Source organism: Charadrius vociferus, unplaced genomic scaffold, assembly GCF_000708025.1.
Source record: "Charadrius vociferus isolate BGI_N301 unplaced genomic scaffold, ASM70802v2 scaffold90, whole genome shotgun sequence".
In the NCBI taxonomy this organism is placed as follows: Eukaryota; Metazoa; Chordata; class Aves; order Charadriiformes; family Charadriidae; genus Charadrius; species Charadrius vociferus.
Window position 1 is genome coordinate 4,216,561 of NW_009647222.1, and position 26,982 is coordinate 4,243,542.

At 38.0% G+C, this 26,982-nt stretch overlaps 1 protein-coding gene across 1 annotated transcript in view; it reads left to right on the top strand.

Moving 5' to 3' along the window:
• Positions 1–26,982, top strand: part of PIK3C2G (phosphatidylinositol-4-phosphate 3-kinase, catalytic subunit type 2 gamma) — a 212,740-nt gene that overhangs the window by 22,995 nt on the left and 162,763 nt on the right. The window contains exons 5-8 of the mRNA XM_009879655.1: positions 1,456–1,558; positions 9,303–9,373; positions 16,391–16,454; positions 21,288–21,410. Of these exons, the coding sequence (XP_009877957.1) occupies positions 1,456–1,558; positions 9,303–9,373; positions 16,391–16,454; positions 21,288–21,410 (361 nt within the window). The remainder of the gene's footprint in view (positions 1–1,455; positions 1,559–9,302; positions 9,374–16,390; positions 16,455–21,287; positions 21,411–26,982) is intronic.

Below are 26,982 nucleotides of genomic sequence, written 5' to 3' on the forward strand. Positions count from 1 at the left end.
ATTTACAAGATATATGAATTCCCTGCGATTGTGATGAATGGCAATTATGTACAGCACATTTATTTAAGTTCAACCATTCATTTGTGCTGGGGACTTCTGCTGCCATGTTAGATACGAGTCTCTCTTTTAAGTCAGTTTCCATGTTTTATTCATAGGGCAAGTGGGTTTGTTTGTTTGGGTTTTTTGGGTTTTTTTTGGAACGAAATCCAGCCAGTTTTATTCAGACATTCCATCAAATGCCTTTTTTTGATAGAAAGGAACACCGTTTACATCTGAATTCTGAATTTTCCATGGCACGAGGAAAAAAAAAATCATCTTTCCTTCATGCCCAGGGAGTTCTGAAAAAAACTTACCGTTCTGTAAATCTGTATAAATATGGACTGTCCCTTTTGGTGTTTCAGTGGCTGAAATCTTGAAAAAAGCAACATGAATCTAATTGAACATGCAGTAGAGTTGTAAATGATAATGCATACTAACTTCTTTTGCTGATGAAATTGCCTTTGCAAAAATCAGTGTCACTTTTCCTACCCGTAAATCCCAAAGGATTTTTTAAAATGTAAGAAGATGCTTGCCTTAATTCTGAAATAATTTTTGCGTTATTTCACCTGATTAAAACAAAATGTGGAAGGGAAACACTGCAATTGTCTTTGTTCCAAATAATTTTAAGGGTGATAAACTACGTCTGTATTATAACTTAGATGAAGTTGCCAAGAGTGTTAAGTGGACTAGAAGCTACTGTGAAGAGGCAAATAAGAATAAACAATGTCCTTGTCATGGGGTGCTAGAGCATCCTTGACCAGCAGAGCTGTTTGTAGGAGCCACTCCATCTGAGTGAGTTGAGCTCTGCATCTGACCTTGGCTGGCATATGATTTGAGAAGGAGGAAGACCGACTCACGGCTTCTTTTACTATCTGTATGTGAGCTGCACAGGGTGAGAACTTTGATTTTTTTTTTTGAGAATCAAGGGCCACCTGTCTTAATGCATGTGGTTTTCAAACCTGTAGTAATATTTGATTTTCAAGTTAGATATCAAACACTGCAAGTCATTCTGCAGTAGTGCATTCATAACCAAGATACTTTGTATATATTGCTCTAATTTGGGTTTGAAGAATATGCATGGATAGTCTCAAGTTTTAGGAGCACGTGCAGTTTGTTTAGGATATTCTTTCTCTGCATCATTGGTCTGTTACAGAACTTAATGGCCAAAGGTACAACTAAGCAATTATTCTTAAATTATTTCACCAGAAAATATGCCAGAACCAAACCTCATCTGTTTTCATGGAAGTAGGTGCCAAATACAGATTTTATATTATTCAATCTGCTTTACATTTAGAACTTAGTCCACCAGTGATTTTAGGAGAAGGAGAGATGGGAAAAAAAGAAGGAAGTGGCAAGCAGAGATAATTATTCTGTTTTTTTTCTCCTTTTTCTCTTCCCCCCCTCCCCCAACTGCAGTAATCATACTTTGGGCAGCCATGAAAGTCTTCGCAAGGCAACCACCTGCATTCAGCTTCGACTACACAACACTAGTAATTTGAAGCAAAGTTTGTCTCGAACGGTATGTTGTCTTTTTTTTCCTCTTCTTCCTTTCAGCATCCCTGAAGGAATAAAATTTCACCGATCCTTTTACGTAGCAACCTGCAGTTATAATCAAAGAGAGATTATTTGCTTTCCTAAGAATGCATCTGTTATTGCCGAATTCCCATTGAAATGTACCGCTCCTGTACTTGTATCTATTGAGGTGCTGTAGATAACACACAACTGAAAAAGACCAAAGGTTACCTTTTTTAGAAGAAAAATCAGTTTTGTCAGAAGGTGGTCAGAGAATTCTTATTTTTGATAGGCCTTTCTATGTTTTGAAGTATAACAAGGGCAAAACCACTCAAAGTGCTGTGCAAAATGAATTACATCTGGATTCTTGTCATTATCACTGAAAACCAGGGTAGGCTGATAAAAGCCAGATGACGGTGTGTCTGTGAATGTGTGATGCATACTTGTGTGTGTGTATGTGCTTGTTTGTAGACATGCAGAAATGTTGTCTGTAAGGACATGCAGTCCTTACAGAAAACACTGTTTTATCATCACGTTAAATCCAGGGAGATTCCTGTTCAGATTATGTGAATTTAAGCAACCTTGCAGTGGATTACTGAGCTTTAATGACACTGACCTATGCTACTAAATGTGAGCTTTATTCCCAGTGGACCACCTTGAACTACTTCCAACGCAAAATTGACAGTACAGGAGAAGCTTTGTTCTGGGCAGTGTTCACTGGCATTGTGTTGACTCTGTTCATTGGTAGTACCAATTACCTGCTTTGCATAAGTATGTTATCAGCCCGAGTCTGTCAATATATAGGTCAGATGGCAGATTTCTAACAAAAAAGGGTAGGGACTTTCTTTTAATTTCAGTCATGTGTCACCATGTGAAACATTGAGTTCAATAAGTTGCCTGCGGCATTATAAAAGGACTATAAAGAGGCCAAATATATATATATATTTTTAGCATTTTAACCCGTTTATAGATAAAAGCAGAATAATTTAGTGCTGATGTGTACAATCCTGGCTTAAATTATTGGCATTCTTTACAGCCAATATTATTCACTTAATTAGTTATTTTTTTAAAAACCATTGATTCTTCTTAGTATAGCATCATCCAAAAGAAAGTAAATTAGGAAACACGGAAGCTTTCATCACCAGGTCACTTCTTCCAAAATCATACATATCGATGAATTGCCAACTGCTTGCTCTCAGTCTAGAGAAAATACATTGATGTTTGAATATAGTGCCAGAAGGGGGTGATCAAGTGTCCATCTTGTGTCCTTTCTCACCCCATCCCCATATCACAGCAGCAAAAGAACATGTCCAGTGATCAGTGGAATGAGTTTTGTCTTGGGAAAGTATCTGTGGTACCTTGTTATAATGTAACTACAAGTTGTTGAGATTTTTGCAGGAATCGCCATGTGATTTCCATTGTCTACATTAAACAGAGATTAGATGGTCGTCATAGTCTTTCCTAGAGTTAGATCTGTGACAAGACATCCTGGGCTAGGAGATGGAAAACTTCATTTTTCCGTATAGTGCTGCCAAAGAAGGGCTTGAGAAGAGTGGAGTGTCGGTGATTAGATATAGTTATGGACACACGTATGTATGTGTAATGGTGGAAAAAAGATTTACATTTTTTAGGTCAGCATCTCTATCTTTAAAATGTAATAATATATTATTGGCCTTTCTACTGGGCAGTTGTAGGTTTCCAACACTTTCTGGCTTGAGAAATCAATGACATGAGTTAGAAGTGTGATACAAGTGTGTTTTGCTGCTTGTATGCATATAGCATGTGCTGAAGGTATTTTTTTACATGCATATACTGAAAAGAGGGAGCCTCAAACAACTTCCCGACAATCTCCTCTTCAAACTTTCAAGCCAATGATTGATTGTCTACAAGTCATTCTGTTTTCAAACAGAAAAACTAAAATATGGAGCAAACAACCTCTTTGCTGTATGTAGATCTGCTATTACTATAGTTCTTCAAAATTATCTGCTTTGGAACCTAATGATATGTTCAGGAGACTCTTCTGAAGCTTTAAAAGCTTGTTTGTGTGATAAGGAAGCAAAACTCTATACCAATGTCGTCTGGAGACTGCCTTCATGATTCTTACTTACCTGACATAACACTGTTGAAATCGTGATGCATAATTAAAAATATCTATCGGTACATGCAAATTACTATTATTTTACTATTATGCTTAATAACAGATATAAGCGGATACTTATAAGTAACGTGCAACTAATTTTACTTTTTTAAACCAGACAGCTTCTGAACTTTGGCAAATAACTCATTGTTCACAATTCTTTTGTGAATTCAGCTGAAAAACATATTTTTTAAGGTGAATACCTGCTTCCTTTCCTTTTGTGGGAAGCTGACATTCTGTAATGAAGAGGAAATTGTCTTGAACTGAGCAATTACAAGCAAGAAATTTGGCCTGGAGTTTTACATGGAACCACAGGTCTTTCAGCCAGTGGGTGACCTTTAATTTGATTTTGGTTTTTTTGAGACATGAAATTTATCAGCCTTAACACTCTTGAAAAAAGTCTTTTAAGACTTTCATTTTCAAGATGTTAGATTCTTACTAAGCTTCCAAGTAAGACTTATACTGGGAACGTAAGGTTATGTTTATATTATAGGAACATATTGAAGCTCAGTTTTATAGCGTCTAGCCAGAGAAAGAGCTTCTGTTGACAGAAGTGGGAATTCTGTACCTTGCAGATTTTTCTGCACACATTGAAATCTTGAGAATGACAATGAATATGGAGAAAATCCAATAGTCCTCCTGTCAAGTGGTGACCCAGTGTACACGGTTTACAATAATACTGAGTAATGACTCCTAGATTTGTTTTGACAATACACCTGTCCTACTCTGTATTTTAACCTAGATGGTCTCTAAGAGACAACTGTTAAGCAAAACTCCACAAGTTGTAGTGGGTCAGAAGTTAAATACCTAGTGGCTAGGTGGTGTTTAGGAAGAAATTCTCAGTGGAACAGCATAGAAGCAGAAACCTTTATCCAGATACCATTTCCAGGGAGTGCTCTGCCTATCCAAGAGACACATTTTTTCAGATTTGTCCACAGATACTGATTATCTGGGAAAAGCATGAATCTTTGCAGTGGAGAGGCGGCAAAGAACACTTAGAGGTTTCTAACAAGAGCCTCACTTGCTTCCAAAAAGGGATTTTTGGACTAAAGCAGCCAGCAAGTGATACTTCCTGAAAGTTCAAAAGGACTTTTATTTTCATACATACCAGTGTTAATGGTGCTAGTATTTTACTAGGCACAATGAGGTAAGTGTTAATGCCCTGAGCATAGTCACAGTGAGAAAAGTCAGTGGTCCATCATGATAAGAAGGTGGGGGTTTTCCCCACTATTTAAAAGCTTGTGACTTTTTAGAGGGATCGTGTAGTACCTCAAATAGAAGGGAGCCTTTTCTTGTGTTTAAGTATCCCTTGAAATTGTGCTACTGTAAAACGCTTCATATTCTATTAATACTCTCAAAGTCTCTTTCAACTCTGTTGCAGTTTGACAGGTCTAAATGAGGTTTAATATACTGCAATGCACTGTGGAGGCCAGGAGCAGAGACTGAGCATCTCTGGACATTTCACTTTTTGGAAACGGTTACGATTACCAGGTAGAATGATTACAAACAAACAAAAATAGTCTTTCAGGCAGGTAATTAACAAGCTTGGAAGACAAATTAGCAGTGTTCAGGCCATTAGAAAATATTTATTGTCTCAAAGAATTTGTGGAACTATTATTAATAACCTACAATAGGGTTTAACTAGGAAGGATGACATTTTAAGATATCTTCAAGTGAATTATTGATCACCCCTTTATGGTAACTGACACAGCTCTGAAAGCTTCAGGCCATGAAGTTACTTCAGGTTACTAATAATAGCAAAGAACATGAGCACCTCTTGAGATGGCATAAGCCATAGACCTAGAGTTTTCCTCCAGCTCCAGGGCATGCCTGTGGCAGAGCACTCATATGGGAAAGGAGACGTTCTGCTCGTAGGCAGGACCCCTGGCAAGTCTGTCAGGACCAGAGGGGAGACAGACTGTGGTTCACTGAAAGCTGCGGTGTTTCCTTTCACTCTGGACCCAGTTCTGTGGATCTCTTTGGGTCTACTGGCACCTGCTCCGGTCACACTGAATTCAAGGATCTGAGGTAGTCTATGCTGAGCTCACAGTCAGTTTTGTTGTTGCTGCGCTCCGAAACTTGTGGCTTTGGTCGTAAAATGTACTTGAAAGTCACAGATTTAGAAGCAGTTTATGGAAAATAAATTTCCCTCCTGCAGAATTCATATAAAAAGATGTGAAAATGGTGTGCTTTTAAAATTCTAGACTGTTAAGTTTCTTCAGCTATCTCAGGCAGTTATGTGCATTTGCAGCTACTGTTTATTTTTGTGTCTTAATCTGTACTCACTCGTGGGGAGAATTTCACCTGTGATCTATAGGATCCTTCCAAATTTTGAACTTTGGAATATTTATTTTATAGAAATCTCCGCTAAGGTTGTAGTTTAACTGGTGTCACAGAAACATATTCATATCTTGATGGCCCCTCTATATAATAATCACCTGTATTCAGGTACTAAATAATTCACATACACACACCCACCTTTTCCCCTAGTCCATGAGATCCCCTTAAGCTTCTGGATTCCTATCATTCACACATATCTAATTTCTCTCTAGGCTTTAGGGCTCCCTCCATCAGTCTGTGCCATTGTTTCCAAGTTCATCCCTCCCTGTCCTCTAGTTGTGTCAGTGTATGAGATCAAGGAGGAAGTTTGTCATTTATCAGTCTTTCTCTGTAGCTCAAGCCTTGTGCCTGTGATTGCTTGGTTCAGATGTACTCTGCCATTTTTAAGGTCTCCAGAGGTGGCAATCTGATAGCTAAGCATGCAGTGACATTATGAAAATGCAGGGTGGATTTTGCAGCCCATCTGTAGGGAAACATGACTTTAAAAATAAATTAAAAACAGGGATATAATCTGCTGAGAGTGAAGATGGATGTGATTGACTATTGCTCTGTCTAGAAGTAGCAAAATCAGATCATATTATAGCAAGCAACTACGTATGGACTGTTAGGTGTTATTTCCTTCCTGGAACGCATGCTTCTGATTATGGTAGCACTGCAAAATAATCTCAAGGCTTGAGATGTTGTACCAGTTCTGTAGCATGCATTGAAGCATCGTGATAGCTGTCAGAGGTCAGGTGCTCGGAGCCTCAGAGTATGGTATGGGCAGAAGACGTGAGTTGTGAACAAAACCAGCAGTCATTAAGTCAGAGCCATGTGTAGCACAGCTAGTGCTGCACCCAGGAAGTTGGCATCCCTAAGCTATTTTTGTATGTCTTGTAATCACTTTTGTAGAAGCAACTGAGTGAGGTTCAGAGACAGATTCTGAAATCAACTGAGAAAAGACCATCTACTCTCAAATGCATCCCCTAAGCCCAAACACTTGCCCTGTCTTCTCTACAGTAACATTTAACACTGTCATGTCAGTACACTGACGTAAGGAACACAGGTGTTTGTGTAAGATCAAATGCCTAGACAAAGTGGAGCTTAGTTCTTAGGTCTAAGACACATACATTCGAGGCTTAGTGCATGAGAGTGTTTTTCTTACCTTCACCCCCTTCCATTTCATTCATCTAATTCGTCTTTCACTTATTGCCACTATGTGATAAAAGAGATAGTAGCACTCCAGATGGGAATTCTTTACAGAACATCTGTAATGTATCTAGCTCAGCAAGATCCTGCTCCTCAAATGGTGCTATTGCTAAGTCTCTACATAGTGATCTAAAGCAGAATTAGTGTGAATTAATTCACATGTCAATTAACATTTAAATTGAATGCAACTGTAGCGGAGACACAAGTTGTTCAGGAATGTTAGTTTTAGACCGCTACAGTGCTTGAATTGATTAGAAAAAATTGCTAGTGTGATCACCTTATTCTGAACAACATTTCAATATTTAAATTCACTAACATTCAAAATATTAGGAGAAAGCTTTTTTAGCCAAGCAATTAAAAGACTGTGGTTTTTTTTTCTTTAGAAAATAAAAATTTCTATCAAGTTCTGTTTTGGGGGGGAAAAATCGTGAATCGTATTTCATCACTGTCGGATTATGCTGTTCTCTTTTTTTAATTTTGTTTATTGTATGAAAGTTAAAACAATAGAAGATGAACAGAATATTTTTTTTCTTACTGAAATATTTTGTTTAAAGTTAAACCATTTTGTCTTCCCTTCACAATGAACTTGAAAGTTTCTTTAGCGTAGTCCAGCCTAAATTGGAGTCACCTCTCAGATTCTTCTGTATCCTTGGCCAGATATAATTTCTGTCCTCTGCTCCGCCTTTGAGCAAACAAATATTTTGGATCAGTACTCATGTAAATAAATAGGCAATAGCCTGATTGCCTAAGCTGTGTCCATCCCAGCCATCCTTTGCATTTCTAGAGATACTAAGGAAAATCGCGTCTGGCAGCTATCCTAGCCACTATGGAAACAGAAGCTCATCACTACTGGATGTATCTGTGCTGTGCTACTTTCCTGGTTCTGATTTCTTATTTAATTCTTCTCTCTCATCCCCCCACCCCACCCAGGGTAATACCTGTTCATAAGTATCATTTCCCTTGTAATCCTTGACCAATGAATTTGGGGTCATGCTTGTCACTCAGTAACTTTTCCCTATGAGTTACAGGGTTACGCACTCAACCAGGAGTCAGAAAAAAATAGTGCTTACAAGCTGGCGATATATGCCACCTTCATGGAACGGGAGGAGTTAAGGCATCAAAGGCAACTAATCCATGGGGTTGGAGAAAGGACTATATCTGAATGGGAACAGGTTTGGTCAGCAGAACATGTCAAATAAGGCAAAATCACAGAATTGTTTAGGCTGGAAGGGACCTCATGGGAACATTCAGTTCCCCTGCTCAAGCAGGGTCAGCTGGAGCAGGTTACCCAGGACTGTGTCTGGTCAAGTTTTGAATATCTCAGCAGATATTCAAACCTACTCCACAACCTTTCAGGGCAACCTCTTTCTGTGTTTGACTACCTTCACAATATTTTTTTCTTGTGCTAAGGTGGGATTTCATGTGTCTTAATTTCTGCCCTTTGTCTCTTGTCCTGCCAGTGAGCGCTGCTGAAAAGAGTCTGACTCCCTTGTCTTCATTATTGCCCATCAGATATTTGTACACATTGATAAGATTTCCCCTGAGCTTCCCCTTTTTCAGAGTGAACAGTCCCAGCTCAGCCTCTCCTCATACAAAAAATGATTTAGTGCCTTGATCATCTCTGTGACTCTTCACTGAGACAAGTCCCTTCAGAGTCGTTGCAAAGGATGGTTACAGATGTTGTCCATTCTGTTCTCTCAGATCAGGAAGCAGCAGAGAGGTTGTGATTTGCAAACTGATTTCCACTTCATGATATCATTCATTATATGGCCATTGCAAAATGGTGCCTTCTGCTGCCTGTGACAGGAAAGCAGAGGCAGGGTTTACTGAGGCCTGGCTATGGTCTTAATATATTTGTTGCTAGAAGGAGCTACTGTGATGATCTGGTTTGGCCTCCTGTATGGTACAACCCAGTGTAACATGAGAGAGATTCACCAAATAAAATTTCAGACCAAAACATCCTGAACACTCTGAAAGGAGAGGTCCTAAAAGAACATGCTGACTTTGGAAAACACCAGGCAAACCTCTGCAACATACATTCTTCCTGTAAGAATACTGTATCTCACTATATGCTTCTCTTCCACAGCACGAGGATGACCAAAGACGGTTCAGTGCAAATCAGCTGTTAGAAGGTACTTGTGCCTGGAGACTGACTCGGTAAGAACGCTGATATTTAACAGTATTCCTGTTTGTAATTGTTCATATTTGTAGCGAGCCTCCTCTCAAAGGACAACTCTGAGACCTACTGGGGACAGGAATTATACCAAAGAGAAAGAAAATTCATTCAATGTTTTAACTCTCATTTTCAGACCTTATTGATTGCTTAGCAAAAATCAATAATTATTTATAGATCTGTATAATTTTTCTCCATTCTCTCCCTTTCATGTCATTGAAGGTTTGATAAGAGCTCTCATGTTTCCCAAAGATTCCCAGGATTGAAGGAGTCATAATTTTCACGTGTGCATTGGTCTTGGAGAATTTTTAAGAGTAAATACTGTATAAATAATAGATTTGCTCTTCATTATGCTTCTGGTTTCACAGTTGAGTGATGTTTTATTTTATTTTTTTCATGGAGGCTAGCTGTGACAAGTTTTTAACTTGGCACTCAGAGCGCATCTGACTCTAAAGCTAACATTGCATGGACAAGCTCTAAATGAGATAGATTCCTCATTCAACTTTCATTATGTTCTGTTTCATGCACTTAGATAAAGAAGCTGTTAACACTTTTTGTAATGTTTTTCATCAATGTGTTATAAAGTACTTTGCCAAGAACGGTAAATGCCACACCTGTCATTTAGCAGATGGAGGAAAACAGAGAGGGTAGTGACTTGTTCAAGGTGAATATCTGGTGCTTACTGAAGACCCATATGGTTTTCTAGGAGCATGGCTCAGATTTCCATTCTGGTTCTTGCTATAAAGAGATCAAACCAATCCTACGGTCTATACACACACTACTTATTGACTGTTTTATTTCTTGTGATGTAAAGCATGTGGCCTTTTCCACTGCAAAGAGAGTCTTCAGAGGAGATCTGTGATAAAAGATGTTGAGCTGCAAATCAACTGTGGTCCACAGAATTTCCTCTCATACTGTAGGGCAATAGATAACTGATAGTATAGGCAATAAATACTTTCTTTCTTCAACCACAAGTTCAGTAAATATTGAAAAAGTCAAAGCCTAAACTGTGTTTGATCGCTATTTCCTGCTTGTCCCATGGATTGTTGACAGGTAGGAGAAAACATTTTCCAGCAGTGATGACCCAGAAAGATCTGTGGTCAGACCCTGTGCTCTCAATTGCTTTTTTAACTTATATGAAGAAAAAAAGGGGTAATAGCTAAGTGACAAAAGTTTGCTGCCCATAATGTGCACAGGAGCTGCCTGTGATGATTTGCAGAAGGATTTTACAATGCCGAGTTGAGTGTGTGATAAAGTGGCAGATGAAATTTTGAGAAGATAAATGTAGATGGGAGGAAATGGTCTTAAATTCACATATGAAATCATAGGCTCTGAGTTGACTTTTACCACCAGGAGTGAGTTCTTGGGGTTATAATAAATAATTCTGGATGTCAGCTTGGTGCACAGCAGCTGCAAAAAGGATAGAACAAATGTTGGGAATTATTATGAAAGAAATGAAAAACCAGAAAACAATATTATGCCACAGTATCAGTGTAGGGTGTTCATTTATCTTGAATATGGCCAACAGTTCTGCTTCTCCCATTTCAAATATGATGTAATAGAACTTGAAAAAGCGCAGAGAAGGGCAGCAAGGATGCTCAGAGGAATGAAATGCCTTCCATATGAGAAACAAATAAGTAATGATATTCTTCATCCTAGTGAAGATGGGTATTTTATAGATGACAAAATTGAGGAGCACAGAGAATATCTGCAGAAAAGGATCATTTACTGTATCTTCCAATACAGGATAAAGGGAGCATGAAGTGAAAGCAGCAGATTCAAAACAGACAAGAGTAGGTATTTCTTTGTGTAAGACCTAATTAAGTAATGTCTGGCTGCAGGCTGGCTTAGCTAGCACTGTGTCAGGATGGTTTCTGAATATCTCCAAGGAAGGAAACTCCACAACCTCTCTGGGCAGCTTGTGCCAGTGCTGTCAGCCTCGGTACCTCCTGTGTTGCAGTTTGTGCCCATTGCCTCTTGTCCTGTCACCTGGCAGCATTGAAGAGAGCCTGGCTCCATTGTCTTTGAACCCTCCCTTCAGGTATTTATATACATCAAAGAGACTGCCATGAGATTTCTCTTCTCTAGGCTATATAGTCCCAACTCTCAGTCTTTTCCTATAGAAGAGATGCTCCAGTCCCTTCATCATCCTAGGGTCTCTTCATTGGACTCTCTCCAGTACATACAAGTCTCTCTTGTAGTGAGAAGCCTGGACCTGGACACAGTACTCCAGGTGTGGCCTCACCAGTGCTGAGTAACAGGGGAAGGATCACCTCCCTCAACCTGCTAGGTAATATTCCTCCTGATGCAGCGCAGGATACCTGTAGCCACCTTTAGCCTTTTTTGCTGCAAGGGCACATTGCTGGTTCATGTTAAGCTTCATGTCCATGAACATCGCCAGGTCCTTTTCTGGGAAGCTATTTTCTGCATGGTCAGCCCCCAGCTTGTACTGGTGTATGGGCTTATTCCTCCCCAGGTGCAGGACTTCATACTTCCTTCTGCTGAACTTCATGAGGTTCCTGTCAGCCCATTTCTCCAGCTTGTCAACATCCTTCTGGATGGCAGTATGACCCTTTAGTGTATCAGCCACTCTTCCCAGTTTTTTTGTCATCAGCAAACTTGCTGAGGGTGCACTCTGCCCAATCATCTAGATCGTTAAGGAAGATGTTAAACAATACTAGACCCAGGACTGACCCCTGGGGTACACCCCTAGTTACCAGCTTTCAACTAGACTTTGAGCCATTGATCACCACCTTCTGGGCTAAGCCAGTTTTCAATCCACTTCACTGTCTGCTCATTCAGCCTATAGTTTATTAGCTTCTCTGTGAGGCTGTTATGGGTGACAGTGTCAAAAACCTGTGATTTCATCAGGTTGGTCAAACACAACTTCCCCTTGGTGAGTCCATTCTGACTACTCTCTGTCACCTTCTTGTAGTTCATGTGTCTGGAAATGGTTGTTGCATCAAACTTCCTAGGCTTCAAGGTGAGGCTGATCAGTCTGTAGTTCTCTGGGTCCTTCTTGTCCTTCTGGAAGATGGGAGTGACATTTACTTTTCTCCAGTTTTCAGGCACCTCTTCTAATCATCATGTTTGTTCAAAGATTATCAAGAATGACACAAGAATCACAAGGACATCAGCCAGCTTCCTCAGCATTTGTGGCTGCATCTCATCAGGGCCCATGGACTTACGTATGTCCAGTTTAAGTATTCTCTAACCTCATCCACTTCCTAGTTCATTCCAAGGACTGCTCCCTGGAGGCCATGTCCATGTGACAGCACCACACTAGACTCCTTGCACGTATGCAGTCTTCCAGCATTGTGCTTAAGGTTTGTTCCAGGACGTGCATTACACACCTTGTGTCTTATGGTATGGAAATACCGCCATGGTGGACTGCTTCATGTTATGTTGGGCATTTTAAACAGAACCCCCTTTTTAACGAAAAAAACCCTACATGTCTTAGTAGCACTGTAGAGTTGTAGGAGGCCTTGAGTAGGCTCCTGCTTGGTGCTACGCAGGGTGCACAGCTGGTTCTATCTAACTATACCTAATCCAGGTATTGTGAATGCAAGCCTTCATGCACTCCTTAACTCAGGGATCAAAAATCACTCCCTGGGCAAACTTCTTTAGCAGTGTTTACATGTTCTTTTTCTGCATGAGAGACAACTAGTTGGAGTTGAAAGAACTGGCACCATTATATTGAGGAGGCACTTAAATTTGTAGCACCACCAAAATTACAAGGTGAGCCATACAGCAAAGAAAAGCCCTTATTCTTGTAAGCAGTGCCACCCTAGTGTTTTTTTGTGGGTAGGCTAGTCAATAATATCATATCTAGTCATAACAGCTGTTTCTAACATCACATGCAACAACATCTTGCTGCTTATTCTGCACTGGCATGTATGTCTGCAACATGTTATAATTCCTCAGTTCTATATCTAGCTAGGGCTATAATCAGAGATGGAGTAAATGGATGCAGTGGAGCGGAGATGCAGCAGAATGGCCTCAACATGGGCTGTGCAAATCTGCCTGGCATCTAAGAAGACCAGCAGATTACTTTCCCATATTGCTGTGCCTTCACAGCTGTGAATATTTAGATTAGCTAAATAAAATAATGCTTAGGGTTGTCAGCATGCGTGGTAGTTACATTTCTGATTGTAGCACACAAATATTTGTGTTTTAGGGAATGTATTGATTGAGATGCTCAGTCTGCTTAGATCCAGCAGAAGAGGAAATAAACCTGTTTGAACTGGCATGAGATGAAGTAAAAAGAATGGATGGAAACCTTACCTCTGTAATAATCGGGTTTGCTCTCACAGGCAAATGTGAACGATTACAACCGGCAGCCTCTCCATCAGTTCATGCACTGATTTTCATAGCTTGAAAATCAGACACAATGTAAATCAGTGAGTGCATTGGCAGTCCATTGGCCCATAAGCTGTGACACTGAGGTGCCAGTAACTATATACCATGATGGCTGGTCTGATCCATGTAGTTAGGCACAGCTTAGTTAGGCAGCATGGTGTTAAACAGCATTTGAGAAAGGAAACCTAGCATTGCACCACAGTAGGTGCTGTTGCCAGGAAACTGAAAAATGAATGCTGTAAGTATATGCTTGTAAGTATATAGTTGTCTTCCTCCCATATAGACCAGCTGGGATCCAAGACTGACTCTCTCAAGTTGTTTGTACTTTTTTTTTTTCCATTTCTTTTCAAAATTATTGCACCATATTGCCTTGCCAGAAGCTCCAAAAATTTCTTCATTGTTAAAGAAACACTGAATGTTCATAGGTTGGTTAGCATTGCCATATCTATACACAGTTATCGAAGATGTGCAAGTATGAAGTATGTTTGTATGATAACATATGGGTATTATTAGTTATCTAGCAACCAAAAGATTTGGGAAAACATTAGTAGAGGCATTTTGATCATCGTTACAAGTTGCTGGATTTGTTTTCTATTAATTATGTAAAATTATGGCTACTTTATACAGAAAATTCTCTAGGGTAAAATAAACTGATGGAAAATATGCTAATTTTTTGAACTAGTGTTATAACTCATGAAATTATTCTGCAACCTGCATTTAGGTCAGGCATGCTAATAAACATTCTTACCTGTATGCATCAAGGCAACAAGGCAAGCTCATATGTCCAGACCTACTTTTGAGCTGAGTAATGCTATGAAAAAGATGTTATGCCTGGAGACTTGGTCAAAGCAGAGCGACAACTTGTATTAGCTATGATTTAACAGGATTACAGGAGGAATTGCCAGACAGCTCCTCAACACACAAACTGCCTGGCTAGATAAGGCTAGTGCAGATTGGAAATAAAAAGCTGTAAAGGCAAAACCATCTGTAGGAGGAGGTGAATAGTAGGCATCTATGGGGAAATGCAGTCTGGTATTAGCCACCTAACGTTTCTCTATTCTGTATGGTGATTTCAGTGCAATGACTCTTTCCTTCTCTTGCCATACAATATATATAATGAAAGTCTAACCATGTGCCGTGAAACCTGTACTTTGGACTATAGTTGCAACTCTAATCTCTGATTGCTCAGTTAGCCCAACTAAGATACATGAGGACACACAGGATTTCTCTGTAAACAATAGTCCATTTGCTCTGAAGCAATCAAAATACTTTTGTGACTTTCAGCTACTAGACTGCAACACGGGGACGGGGACGGGGGGGGAGTGGAATTCCTTCTATGCCTTCTGAAGAGAGAGAACCCTCATACAAAGGGTCAGTGGGAAATAGAAGAGGAAAAAAAAAGAGTCAAGGATAAATGATAGAGGAAAACAAATAAACACTGAAGAAAGAATATAAATTGCAATTTCCACTTTTTCATAAAAGCACATGCAAACCCTGACTACCACTGAGGACCATCAAGGCAATAACGTGTCCATTTTCCCAATCGGTAGGCTAGGCGGGGTATAGAAGTTAGAATTTTTTTCGAGAAGACTCGACAGAGGAGGCTGTCAAAGGAAAAGGAAAGTGTATTCCTGTGTGTAATAACCTTAGCCATGGTCTCATAGGCACCTTTTTTTGTTTTGTTTCATCTGACAAATAAATGACTGCTAGAATTTCATTTTGTTTGAAACACAGAAAATTACACAGGTGCCTATTAAAAGCAAAACTCTGATTCTGGTTATCTGTTGGGGATACCACTTGGAGCCTGTGGTGCTAAGATGGTGAGGTTTACAACTGAAGCATCAATCCCAGAATTCAGTGTGGAGAAGTGTATACTTCTGTTCATAATCCTAATTAGTGAAGCTTTGCTAAGGCACAGCAATCTGACTGTACAAACTTTGTGGTAACTTCTGTAACATGACAAAGGCATGGGACTACAGGGTGCTATATGTCTATCTGCAGAAGTAAAACAAATTCATAGCTTAGGTAATGCTATGGAGAAGATAGTTGCTGAAACAGTTTGAGCATGTAAACTTGACAACTGTAAGCAAATAAAGTTTAATGAATTATGTAGCAATGGTGTCCCTTTTTATAATATCCAGTTTTATACTTGTGACTTAGTATGGGTTTTTGAGATGTAGAGTGTTTGTAGATGTTTTGCCTGATTCTCTGCAGCTTTAGTCTGTGGAGTGATTGAGAAAGAAGACATTGTAGCATATACTTCAGTCCATCCTTCTTCAAGGTAGTATTTAAGCACTTGCTTAACCTGAAAGAGTAAAATAAATGGGATTTGGAGTTCAACAGACGCTGAAATAGCAAATCACTTGCTGGAGTTCTTTCTCTTGGGAAGCGTGAATCCTCCAGGTATAAGTAGGAGATTTTTACATCTCTGCTTTGTGGCAAATAACTACCAAAAAACCATGGAGATCTGGGCTCAATTACGTGGTATCTACAGAAGCGCTTGTCCTTATTTTATACCAACATAAAATCACTGTCAATTAAACTATTCCCAATTTATAGAATGTGAAAAAAATCCCACAAACCTGTCCTTTTTATTCAATTGTTATTAACTTGATGTTGTTTTCTTTCTTTTCAATTTCCAGAAGGAACCTTGTTTCAGTTATTATGAAATATAGAGGTCAAGTGGAATATCTGTTGGAAAATAAGGTAACTCAGTTTGTTATACCAGAAAAGCATTAACTTCCTACATGAAAGGTATCTAATTACTATCTGTCTCAAATACAATTAAGGAAGAATTTTAATTAAGTCAGTTCAACTTGACTTTGAAAGAATATAAATTCTCTTAATAAAACTTGGCTTGAGATTAGGAAGAAAGTGCTACAACTTTAAAGTATCAAAGCTGACTATTTCTAAGTGTTAAGGAACCTGTTAAATAAATCCAGGATTGTTTGGGTTTGCAGTATAATATTTGGAATTAGCAGAGGTATAATGCACTATATGTATCTGCAAAATTTGTTCCCGATTTTGCAAACCCACAAGCCAAATGTTTACATACTAGGATATATATTCAAGCATGGAATAGTTTGCAGGGTTAAGCTTAGGAAGCAAAACTCATAAGAGCTTTATTTTAAAGTATTGTGGGCTGCCACGTGAATGTGTTACATGCTTAAAAGAGAAATCTCTTAGGAAATCTATTAACTAAAGTTTTAAGGATAAATGTCTAAAGGACAAAAGTCTATTTGAGTGATAGCTTGGAAGAAACCAAATGGCTATTTGATCTGCGTTTCAGGTGTCATGCTAACTGACTTTCTAGGGTTTGGAACTGTAAAGAAAACGAAGGACATTAGTAAAATCAAAAAATACTGATGTAACATGGAGATATTCCAGAATTATAACTCATTATGCTGAAGTATGGTTTTCTTTTAAATACAAGTTAAAACATAAAATTCTTGTTTCAGAAATCTGTCACCTATATTCAAGTCCAGATTTTAATCTTTCTGGATATCCTTGATCCACAGGTATTTCTATTTTGAATAGTCAGAAAATATGCACATACATAAAAGTGCATGTATGTATACATATATATAAAAATGCACGTATACATAGACATGTACATGAATACATATATATCAATACACCTTTACGTAGGTAAAACTATTCTACATTTTTCTATAAATTTGACGCTTTTCTTTTGCAAAACGCATAGCAATTTAAAAGCTGTTGAACTGTGCCTAGCTACAAAATAAAGCTCTGGTTTTGATACTGTGTAGGTATTCACTGAACTTTTCTTTGTAAGCAACTTCTCAAAGGGAACTACTTAGTGTATAAAATGTGATGCAGTCATAACTATTTGGAAAATTGAGGTCCCCTAACTGAAATGTGCATATATATTTCTTTACTGAAGTAGACTCCTCAGTGTAGTTACTCTCATTCACTTGAAATTTTAGGGCCTAAAGTAAGATTCCAAATTCAAAGAAAGCTATAATGTCAATATTAATGAGGCATTACAATCCACCCTGTGCAACTGATGCTCTGTAGATATTCCTCAGACCTATAATGAAACACTCTTAAATTTGTTTTTGCTAAAGATTTTTACCTTGAGTAAGCAATTACTTAAGATCATTAACTTTTTATAAAGGGAAGACAGGACATTTTTCAAATATTCATGCTATGCAACAAATGTGCATGTGTTACTCTAGAGCTAAATTTCTCCATAGTTTATTTTTTTTAAGAAGGTCTTGTCTACACAGGGACACTCAATAAATTTCATATGAATTGCTTAAAAGAGCAGGATTGCAACTTAACGACATAGGTCAGATCATCACGCAGATGTTTCCATTCAGAGGCATCAGAGTGTATGTTTTTCAAACTTATAATTAAAACTAGTGTTTTTACTTTGCTTTAATAAGTGGTTTGAAAAATTATGGAGCTGTAATGTAATAAGTTATAGTCATAAATATATAGTAAAGAAAGCAAAAAATGAGAACCCGTTCTTTGAATCCTGTTTACTTATTTTCTCTAACATCTGATTAGATTCCTTTAAGAAGGTTTAAAATTGGGATCTTTCTAACTGCCCCCTATCCCAAGGTTACATGGGAATCATTATATTGATTTTCAAGGCTAGCACTCATCACTGGGAGGGTTTGTTACCCTTCTTGTGATTCACCACAAGCCACCCTCAGCACACTCTGAACTTTAAGCCACTGGGAGTTACTCACATATACTAAATTAAGCACATGTGTACCTGCTTAAGTTCCATACTTGCCTGGAACTTTCTTAAGTGTTCAGTTTTAATCAGACAGATCTTGAGATTCTCAGTTTAAAAAAATCAATAATTTTTTTTCAGATTTATCTACGTAATTTAAATTTTCCTTGTTCAGGGATGCGTATTAAAAAGCCTTGGAGATACCAATACTTCTGACTTTTGTGACAAGCCCACTACCGTCATTATTAGTAATGATCAATGAATGCAAAATTCATTTTATGATGGATAATGGCTCTATAAAATGAAAATTAAAAAAGAAGAGAAAAGTTTAGGGTATTTGGCACAAGGTGAGGGGAGGATTGGTGCTGTTGGGTTAAAAAGTAAAAAGTGTTCCCAGAGTGTGTGTGCAGTCAGACAACTAGCCATTCTGGTTTCCTGATAATCACTTGCCATGCACTTAATTTTTAAATCTATTCAGAATGTACTATTAATGTAGAGAGAAAACTTTGTAAATTTTTAATACAGAGTGTAGAAGTTCTAGAAAGAAGTAGCATTTTTTATCACATAAATAATTTAAAAACCAAAATATCCTTCAAAGGTTCTGCTGGTATTTAAATATGTAGAGGGAAAAAACACATATACAAGATGTTGACTATAATTCTTTTGGACTTTCAGAAAATGTAGAAGTTCTGTAAGAAACGAATCTCTGTCTTCCCTACTTTGTGACAAAAATCAATGTCATATATCTACATATGGAAAAGGAAAACATTATTATCATTACATGATAATATCCAGAAAGAGAAATAGTGTGAAAGAGGTAATCATTCATAGTATACAGTATTACACAATTTTTTTTTAATATGCTTATTCCCCTTGATCTGCAATATGCTCCTTAGAAGTAGCTACCATATAAACAAAGTCTATGGTATAGTTGCTTCTAGAAAATATTAAGTACTTTATTAATTTATCTCTAAACAGAATAGTATATTAAACAGAAATGGATACAATCCTCAAGATACCCAACGTACACATGTATGTACAAAAATACATAAACTGTTGGCTTTGGTGGTTGTTGGTTTTTTTTCTGTCCAGCAGTAGAGCTGTTTCTCTACTCAAGGATTACTCGTGTATATCTATTGCTTGTGTACTGCTCAGAAATTGTCCTGCACGAATGTGTCTTTACAGACATAATATCCCTTGTTCTAATAATCCATATCCACTTGTGAAGAAGAAAAATGCTAAATTAAAATGTATTTAAATTAAATGCTAAATTATAATTATGTTTAATTTTTAATTACAAACTATATATAGTAAATGAAAATATATATGTGTGTATATATATGCATTTCTTCAGCAACTGTACATTAAACTGGTATACATAATGCTTTGGTTTTGTCACTGTTATACATGGTAACAAAGCCATGGCATTTTTACAGTTTTTTACTTCTACAGGTAATGTATATATGCATAGAGTGTAAATCCCGCAAGAGTTCAATTTAAAAATCTAAGTGGTAGGAAAGAAATACTAAAGAAAGGAAATGCACTCCTTGTAAATTGGCAGAAGGGTGAATCAACTTCAGACCAAAGGAAGGTCTAAAGTTCTCAAGAGATCACAGTCAGCCATAGCCTTTTTCTCTCCAGAGCCTCTGGTATGAAAAGGTGTTGCTGTCTTTAATTACTAAAAAAACCCCAACCCAACAACTTATATTTAAAAGAATTCTGATCAGCAAATATTTGAGGATATTTTATGTAATTAATTCCTGCTTTAGTTCTGCTGAAGGCAAGTAATGTGGAATTAGTAACCTCAATATATTTTATTTATTTGTATTAATGACAGGTGGTAACCTTCTCAGTACAGTCTGTATATAGACCTTAAGCTTAAAAATAGAAGGTTAATCCTGGTACAATTTTTCTTTTTCAGGCATGAAATGGATGGGTTAGAGAAATGGTTTTATCAGTACATAGACATGCTGTAGCACACTAAAAGGAACATTTATCAGTACAGGAACATGGAGAATATTTATAGGAGAGCTTCCACTTGTTCAGAGAATATATTTTAAGGTTTAATGAAGTGATATAACTATGCAGGAAACCCATGAATTTGTATTTATTTATTTATTTTCCTGAACATAGAGTTCTTGATATTTTCCTTCCCTTGGGATCCAAATTTTTTTTTTTCTTGAATTCCCCAAAGTATTTCTGAGATTATTCACCTAGAGATTTTTTTCATATAGTAATATTTAAAGATCTAAATTTATTAGCAATAAGATTTAATAGTTTGAACTATATATATATATTTTGTAGAAAAGCTAGTTGCAGAAGTACTCAGTCCACAGGTGTCAGATTATGCAGCCTCCCACACGGTTGCTATTTTTAGGAGGAACATGGCTGTCTGCCAGCTCTCACAGAGATGGGTAGGAGACAATAGTGGGGATAAATTCACAGTATCATAAGAACATCAGAAAGCTTTTGAATCATTTGGGTTCAGGTTTTCTCAGAAGTTTCTTTACAGTGCTTCTACGCTCGTGAAGTTCAGACAAACCAATGTTTTACCTCAAAATCAGTCTTAGATACTAAATTTGTCACAGTCTCAACAAGGCACGTTTTGTGGAAGATAATTGAACAAAAACTGTGCTATCCTTAGGAGGCTATTGGTTGGTAGTGATTTCAACGTAGCCAGACTAATGCACGGTGTGTTTGAATTTTGGCTGAGTAGATATGGTTTTCTACATACTCACTGGCATGAAGTTTATGGTAAGGCGTTTCTGATAATTGGTATGTGTCTACTGTTTGCCCTTTTTTTTTTTTTCTTTTTCTTTCTTTGCTATCAACAGCATGAAGTTGATAATGTGATTGAAGTAGCCAAGGCAATCTGCAGTGTCCTTGGTTTTGTGGAAACCAGAGACATTACTGAAGCAGTCAAGAAACTCCGCGCAGTGACATTGGTGAAAGCACAGGTAAAAGATGGAAGTTGATGTCCAATTTTTCTCTTTAAAACTAGAGCTTGAATGGGTATCACTAATTTTCTGATTGGTCAAGGTCATTCTACTGTCTTACTACCTATTTTCCCTCTGACATGAATTAGGTAGAGGCACTATAAAAAAAGAAGACTGTTGACAATGTGTGACAGAGGAGCAACAAAGGACTTGTCCTGTTTTTAACTGTAACTGATGTTCTCCTCTGGGTGCTCTTTCACACTCCCACCAAACATTCAAATCTCTGCTTTGCTGCATCACCCATTTACCAAATTATGAGATTTCAAAGTATTCGATTTTCATATATTTAGCATAGCTTGTTAACAATAAGAAATATTCTTTCTGTAAATGCAACTTAAATTATGCAGTTTTCAGATAGAAGTGTCTCTGCTATTTATGCAGAGAAGGACCAGCATCATATAGTCGTGATTTTAGCTGGAATACTCACTTTTAAAACAATGAAGTAGGTTTTCCAGGTAGGTTTACTGTATGGTTGTGAACTGGGACTTTGGAGGGCAGTATCTGTTCTCAGTTTTGTCATCAGCTGCTTTGGTATGACCTTAGACAAGTCACTGTGACCTGATTTACAGAAGTTCTGAACACCCAAAAATTCTTTTGAAGTCAGCATCTTGGAAATACAAGTTCTCAGCAAATTTGAAAATCAAGCCATTAATCATTTGAATTTAGTCTGGTGTAATCTTAAAACATGTCAATTCTTTCCCACCTTAATGAAATTCCCTCTTCACACTTTTTAAAAAAGTTTAATAAGTTACTAAGGAATTTTTTTCTTTCCTTGTATCGTCAATCTCTTGTCATTCTTCTTCATAGTAAATATTGTTTAGAGAAACATGCCAGACTGGGCAAGATGCTTGCATTCTCAGACCATTACCTGCTTACAAAAACTTTTATTCTTTCTCTTTATTGTTTTTTTTTAAGCCAATGGATTGTGCTATATGTAAGAACACCTAGGACAAGGAAGTAAACAATGGGGTAACTAGTGTTAACTGAGTTAGCTAATGGGTGTCTCGCTACATAAGTGGAATTTATTTAATTATGCCTCATATGCAGTTTGAGGTCCCAAACATAAGACTGGGGAAAGCTAGCATAATCCTTTTTATAACATTTCTTGTGTCATAGGAGTGATATATAGCAAATTAATTGTATACTGTCATCCATATACACAGCTTCAGTCTCTCAAATACTTATCATCTTACAGGGGAGCACTTCTTCCTGAGAGGTGAAAAGATTTACCAAAGACCAGAAAGTATGTTAGTGGAAGAGGATCTAGTAATGCTCAGAAAACCTCTTTTCTTAACTCTCTGCATTCTTAGCCTTTGTTTCTTCCTCTTAGATGGTGGTGGAGGGTGGGGAGGGAACAGCTTCCAACAGGTGAAGTACAGGACCCAAGCAAATAAACTCTAGAGCATCAGTGTAGCTCTCTGCGGGTCTGGGTTGTAAGTGAATCCCTGGACCATGTTTCTGAAACAGAGGACACTAGAGATCACAGAGAATACGTTGCTGCATGGCCCTGGGCAGAACCAGCTGTGGCCTTCTGGAATTAGTTATATGGGTGCTGTCTCTCTGAAGGTTGGCAGGTATTGTTAAGGACCAAGCTGCAAGAAACAACAGCTCTAGGTTTTTTTGTTGTTGCTCAGAGCTGACCGGCTGATTAACTTAAGCACTTTCTCTTGCCTCCCTTCTAGGTCATGACTCACTGTAAATCTTGTTTCTATAGCATCCTAAATCTTTTCATGTCCACTTCAGCATCAATTATTAGAAGTCACCATTCTGGGTAAAGTCCAGCATAAATGGGTCTGTGACAGCACACATTTTATCTGGCATGTTGTTGATTTAAATGGAAATAAGAATATCTCATTTAAGAAAAGTTCTTCCTGTGTATTAGAGGGCAAATACAATAGAGAAAGAGATAAAAGAAGTACCAAGGGATTCACATGATCTGCTTTTCAGTTAAACCCCAGGCTGTCCGAGAGGCAGCAGGCAGATCAGTATCTTACCCTTGAGAAAAGTATTTTGTCAACCCAGAATCTTTCTTAAGAGACAGATAAAGAGCTTGGTCCAGTAAAAAAAGATAGAGAGGACAAGTGACAGAACATGTTCTACTTTAGGAAGGAATTAGAGCAAAAGAAATGTATTGGGACTAATTTGTTAAAAGGTTTTCTTTTGGAGTAAAGAGAACTTTAGTGTTGTTTTTTTTGTTTTGTTTTTTTTTTTTTCCCAGTGTTCAGGTCAGGTCCATGAACCCAATGTGTAAACTGCCTCCTATGGCTGGCTTATATTTACTGAGTACCCCTGAGTGCATTTTCAGCCCTGTTCTCTCCGAATTTCAGCAGAGAGATAGAAATAGTAGTCAAAGAGCCAAATCGGTTCCTATTATTGTGGCCTGTCCTGAGCAATCAGAAAACCCCACATGTCATGCCATGAAGAATAAGATAATGGGATGAAAAACAGAGTACAGGTCATCTTTTTCAAGTCTAAGGTTTCTGTTGATGTTCGTGTTTGCTTCTGCTTCTCTTCTGAGTCATTGTCATGCAAATAGTTTTTATTTTTGAGATGATGTGGTTGTTACTAGGCAAATAATTGAATTATGAGCTGATCTATCCTGTTGTAAAAGGAAACAAGCGAAGAAAAAACCCAAACCAACCAAACAAAAAGCCTTGCTCCAAGTGTTCCTAGCTTGCCATCTCTCATTCTCAGCATGTGTCCAATTTCCAACTCCGCTATATAGACAGTCTCCAATATATACAGTTTCTGCTGAACCAACTTCCATGTGCTTCCTTGCGCAGGGGGATTAATACAGTTTCCTTTTTCTGTTTTACCTGTTTAAATTATAAGCTCTTCAGGGCAAGGAACGCCTCTCCTTGTCTATCTGTACAATCTCCAGCACAGTAGAGTGCTGGTCCTGGCTGGAATCTCCAGAGGCTGAAAATGATAAGTGATGGTGATGATAATGATGGTGTTTGCTCATCTGTAATGAGCGAAATGATACAGTTCCTGAATACCCTCTTCTGAATGTTAAAAAGATGCTGTCCTGATTGAATATTTTATCACTAGTCTTAAAATATTTTTCTGTCTTAATATTCACATAAGAAGCTGCTTGTCTCCACATTTCTCTTGGAGAATACTGACTAGTTTGTTACTCGTTTTTTAAAGTTTTTAAGTTATTGAAGTTTTGTTCCCTTAACATTAGCTTTCAGGCTTGGTTAGCTGAACTAGTTGTGTGTCCCTTGAAGCCTTCCTGTAAAGGCTGTCTGTGGCCTTGACTGACACCCCTTTCCCCCTTACCCTCCTTGGTGAAGCAGACCTGACTGACAGCTAGCTTCAAACAAATGGAGGGGAAAAAAAAAAAAAAAAGAGGGGAAAAAAAAATAAATAAAGCCAAACAGTTCCGGCAGCAGCAAATGCCATTGCTGCTGTTGCTTTTTACTCCTTTGAGAAATAAGTGCTAGGACAGTTGATTAGACTTCAGCAATCTAGAAAAATTTCAAGTTTGATTTTTATGAAGAGCTTCATCTTTCTCAGCAGTAACTGAACTATAAATGTCATAAAAGCAGTAAAGTATATTTCTGCATGTTTTGTAACTTGAACACTTCCATTTTATGAAAATAGAGATTTTCATCTCTATTTTACATTACGTATATACATTATATGCAACTACCTCATGTATAGAATAAAATAAAAATACAACAAATCAGATTTTATCTATATTTATCAATATTTATATAAAGACAGTGGACCATCTCTCCTGTCTCTATCAATATATGTAGCCAAAATTAGTACTTGGCAGTTGGATGTTTGATGGAATACCAACTCCTCCAAAACTTTTTTGAATTAAACTCATACTGAATTATAGGGACATTTCATGTGAATCCTGGGTACTGACAAAATTATTAAGTACTGCAATATTAGCATATCTTGTCAGTCTGCTTGAATTGTTTCTATGATGTTCATCAGCACAGTTCCCCCAAGACTTTTTGTTAGGTAGAAGAGAGGCTTTTTTCAGACAAGCAGGTAACTTGCACCACAAGTGAAATTTTTGGGGCTACCTGTTACATCTCAAGTGCTGCAGCTTTACACCTCGGGTAAAGGAGAAATGCCAGAAAAAAAAGTTCTAATTGTTTTTGCACCATGGTTTCCTGATGCTTTAGTGTAATGTATGGTGTGGCTTGGTGCGGCATACCTTTTAATGCATCCATCTGGGAAGCTCCATGTGCACGTAGTGCCTCAGGGGAACTACTGCTTACTCCGTCCAATGTAAATTACGTAGGGTGCCAGTATATGTTTGTGTATACATATCTGTACATGTATGCTTGCATACTTTAAACTAAAAATCTCAGTGTGCTTCTATTTAAGTCTGGTTTTAGGGGGGGGAAACAAAGAAACTTATTTCCAGTCTTCTGCATTTAATTAAACTGTACTTATTAGCTCCTTACTGCTTTCTCACTGCCAGTACTATGCATTCCTGTACCGTGGTTAAGAGATTATGAAAGCAACTGGCACCAGTGATAGCTTCTTCTTAACTGATTGCGTCTCTTTATAAACGTGATTCATTCACTCTCTAACCAACCTAACCCTGGGATTTTAAAATCTCTTCAGGGGAAACTCTAGGCCTGCTGCACAATTAATGTTTTTCATCTTTTTTTTTTTTCCTTCCTTTTTTTACAGCAGCTCACAAAAAGTCCTAGGAGATCAAATCCTGCCAGAACGGGCACTAATCCACTATATATTAAATGGGCTACACTATGTTGAAATTATAAGCGCTGTTCCAAAAGGTTGTTTACTTTCCAAAATTTGAGAGAATTGAGCAAAGGTCTCTGTTCCCATTTGTCTCACTGCATTATAAAGATTGTGAAAACATATTTCTCAGCCTGGAGGTTGCTTTCCTTCCCTCAAGTATGCATTTGACTTCTCTTCATATTTACCATGCAAATGCTGGCAGCTCCAAGCTGGGTACCAGAGGGAGAATATACATCCAGCATTTTACTGCTTATGTCACTTCTGCACTAACATGAAGCATTCTCAACCCACTGCAAAGGGACTAATGACTGTAAAGGATAGTAAACCTTTCAGGGACGTGGGTTCAAGCAGGGCAAGCCACAGGTAGTACTGAAACACAGAATTAACTGTCGGGTCAAGGTCTGCACCTCAGTAATTTATTTCTGTCACCGTACTACATGCGAATCTGATGTCAGAGCCAGGTGAAGATGGGGGCATACTGAGCAGCCAGGAGGGAAAGCTGGTGGCTCATGCTTGCCTTTGAGCTGTGGCCAGGTCCCACCTGCGGCCCCTGGGGCTGTGGGTGCCACCTGTCCTGTCGGGAGACACGCTGAGCTACCTGCCCTGACTGCAATTTTTCATGTGCAGATGGGGAGGCACAGGCAGTGTAGCAATATTTAATTTTGTCCAGTGTCAGAAAAGGCTGGAGCAAGGTCTGATTGGTGGCAATTATTGTACTTGGGGATTTAATAGAGCAGCTTAAAAAAAAAAAAAAAAAAAAAAGTTTAATTAGGCTGCTCTGTTTAGTCATAGAAACTGG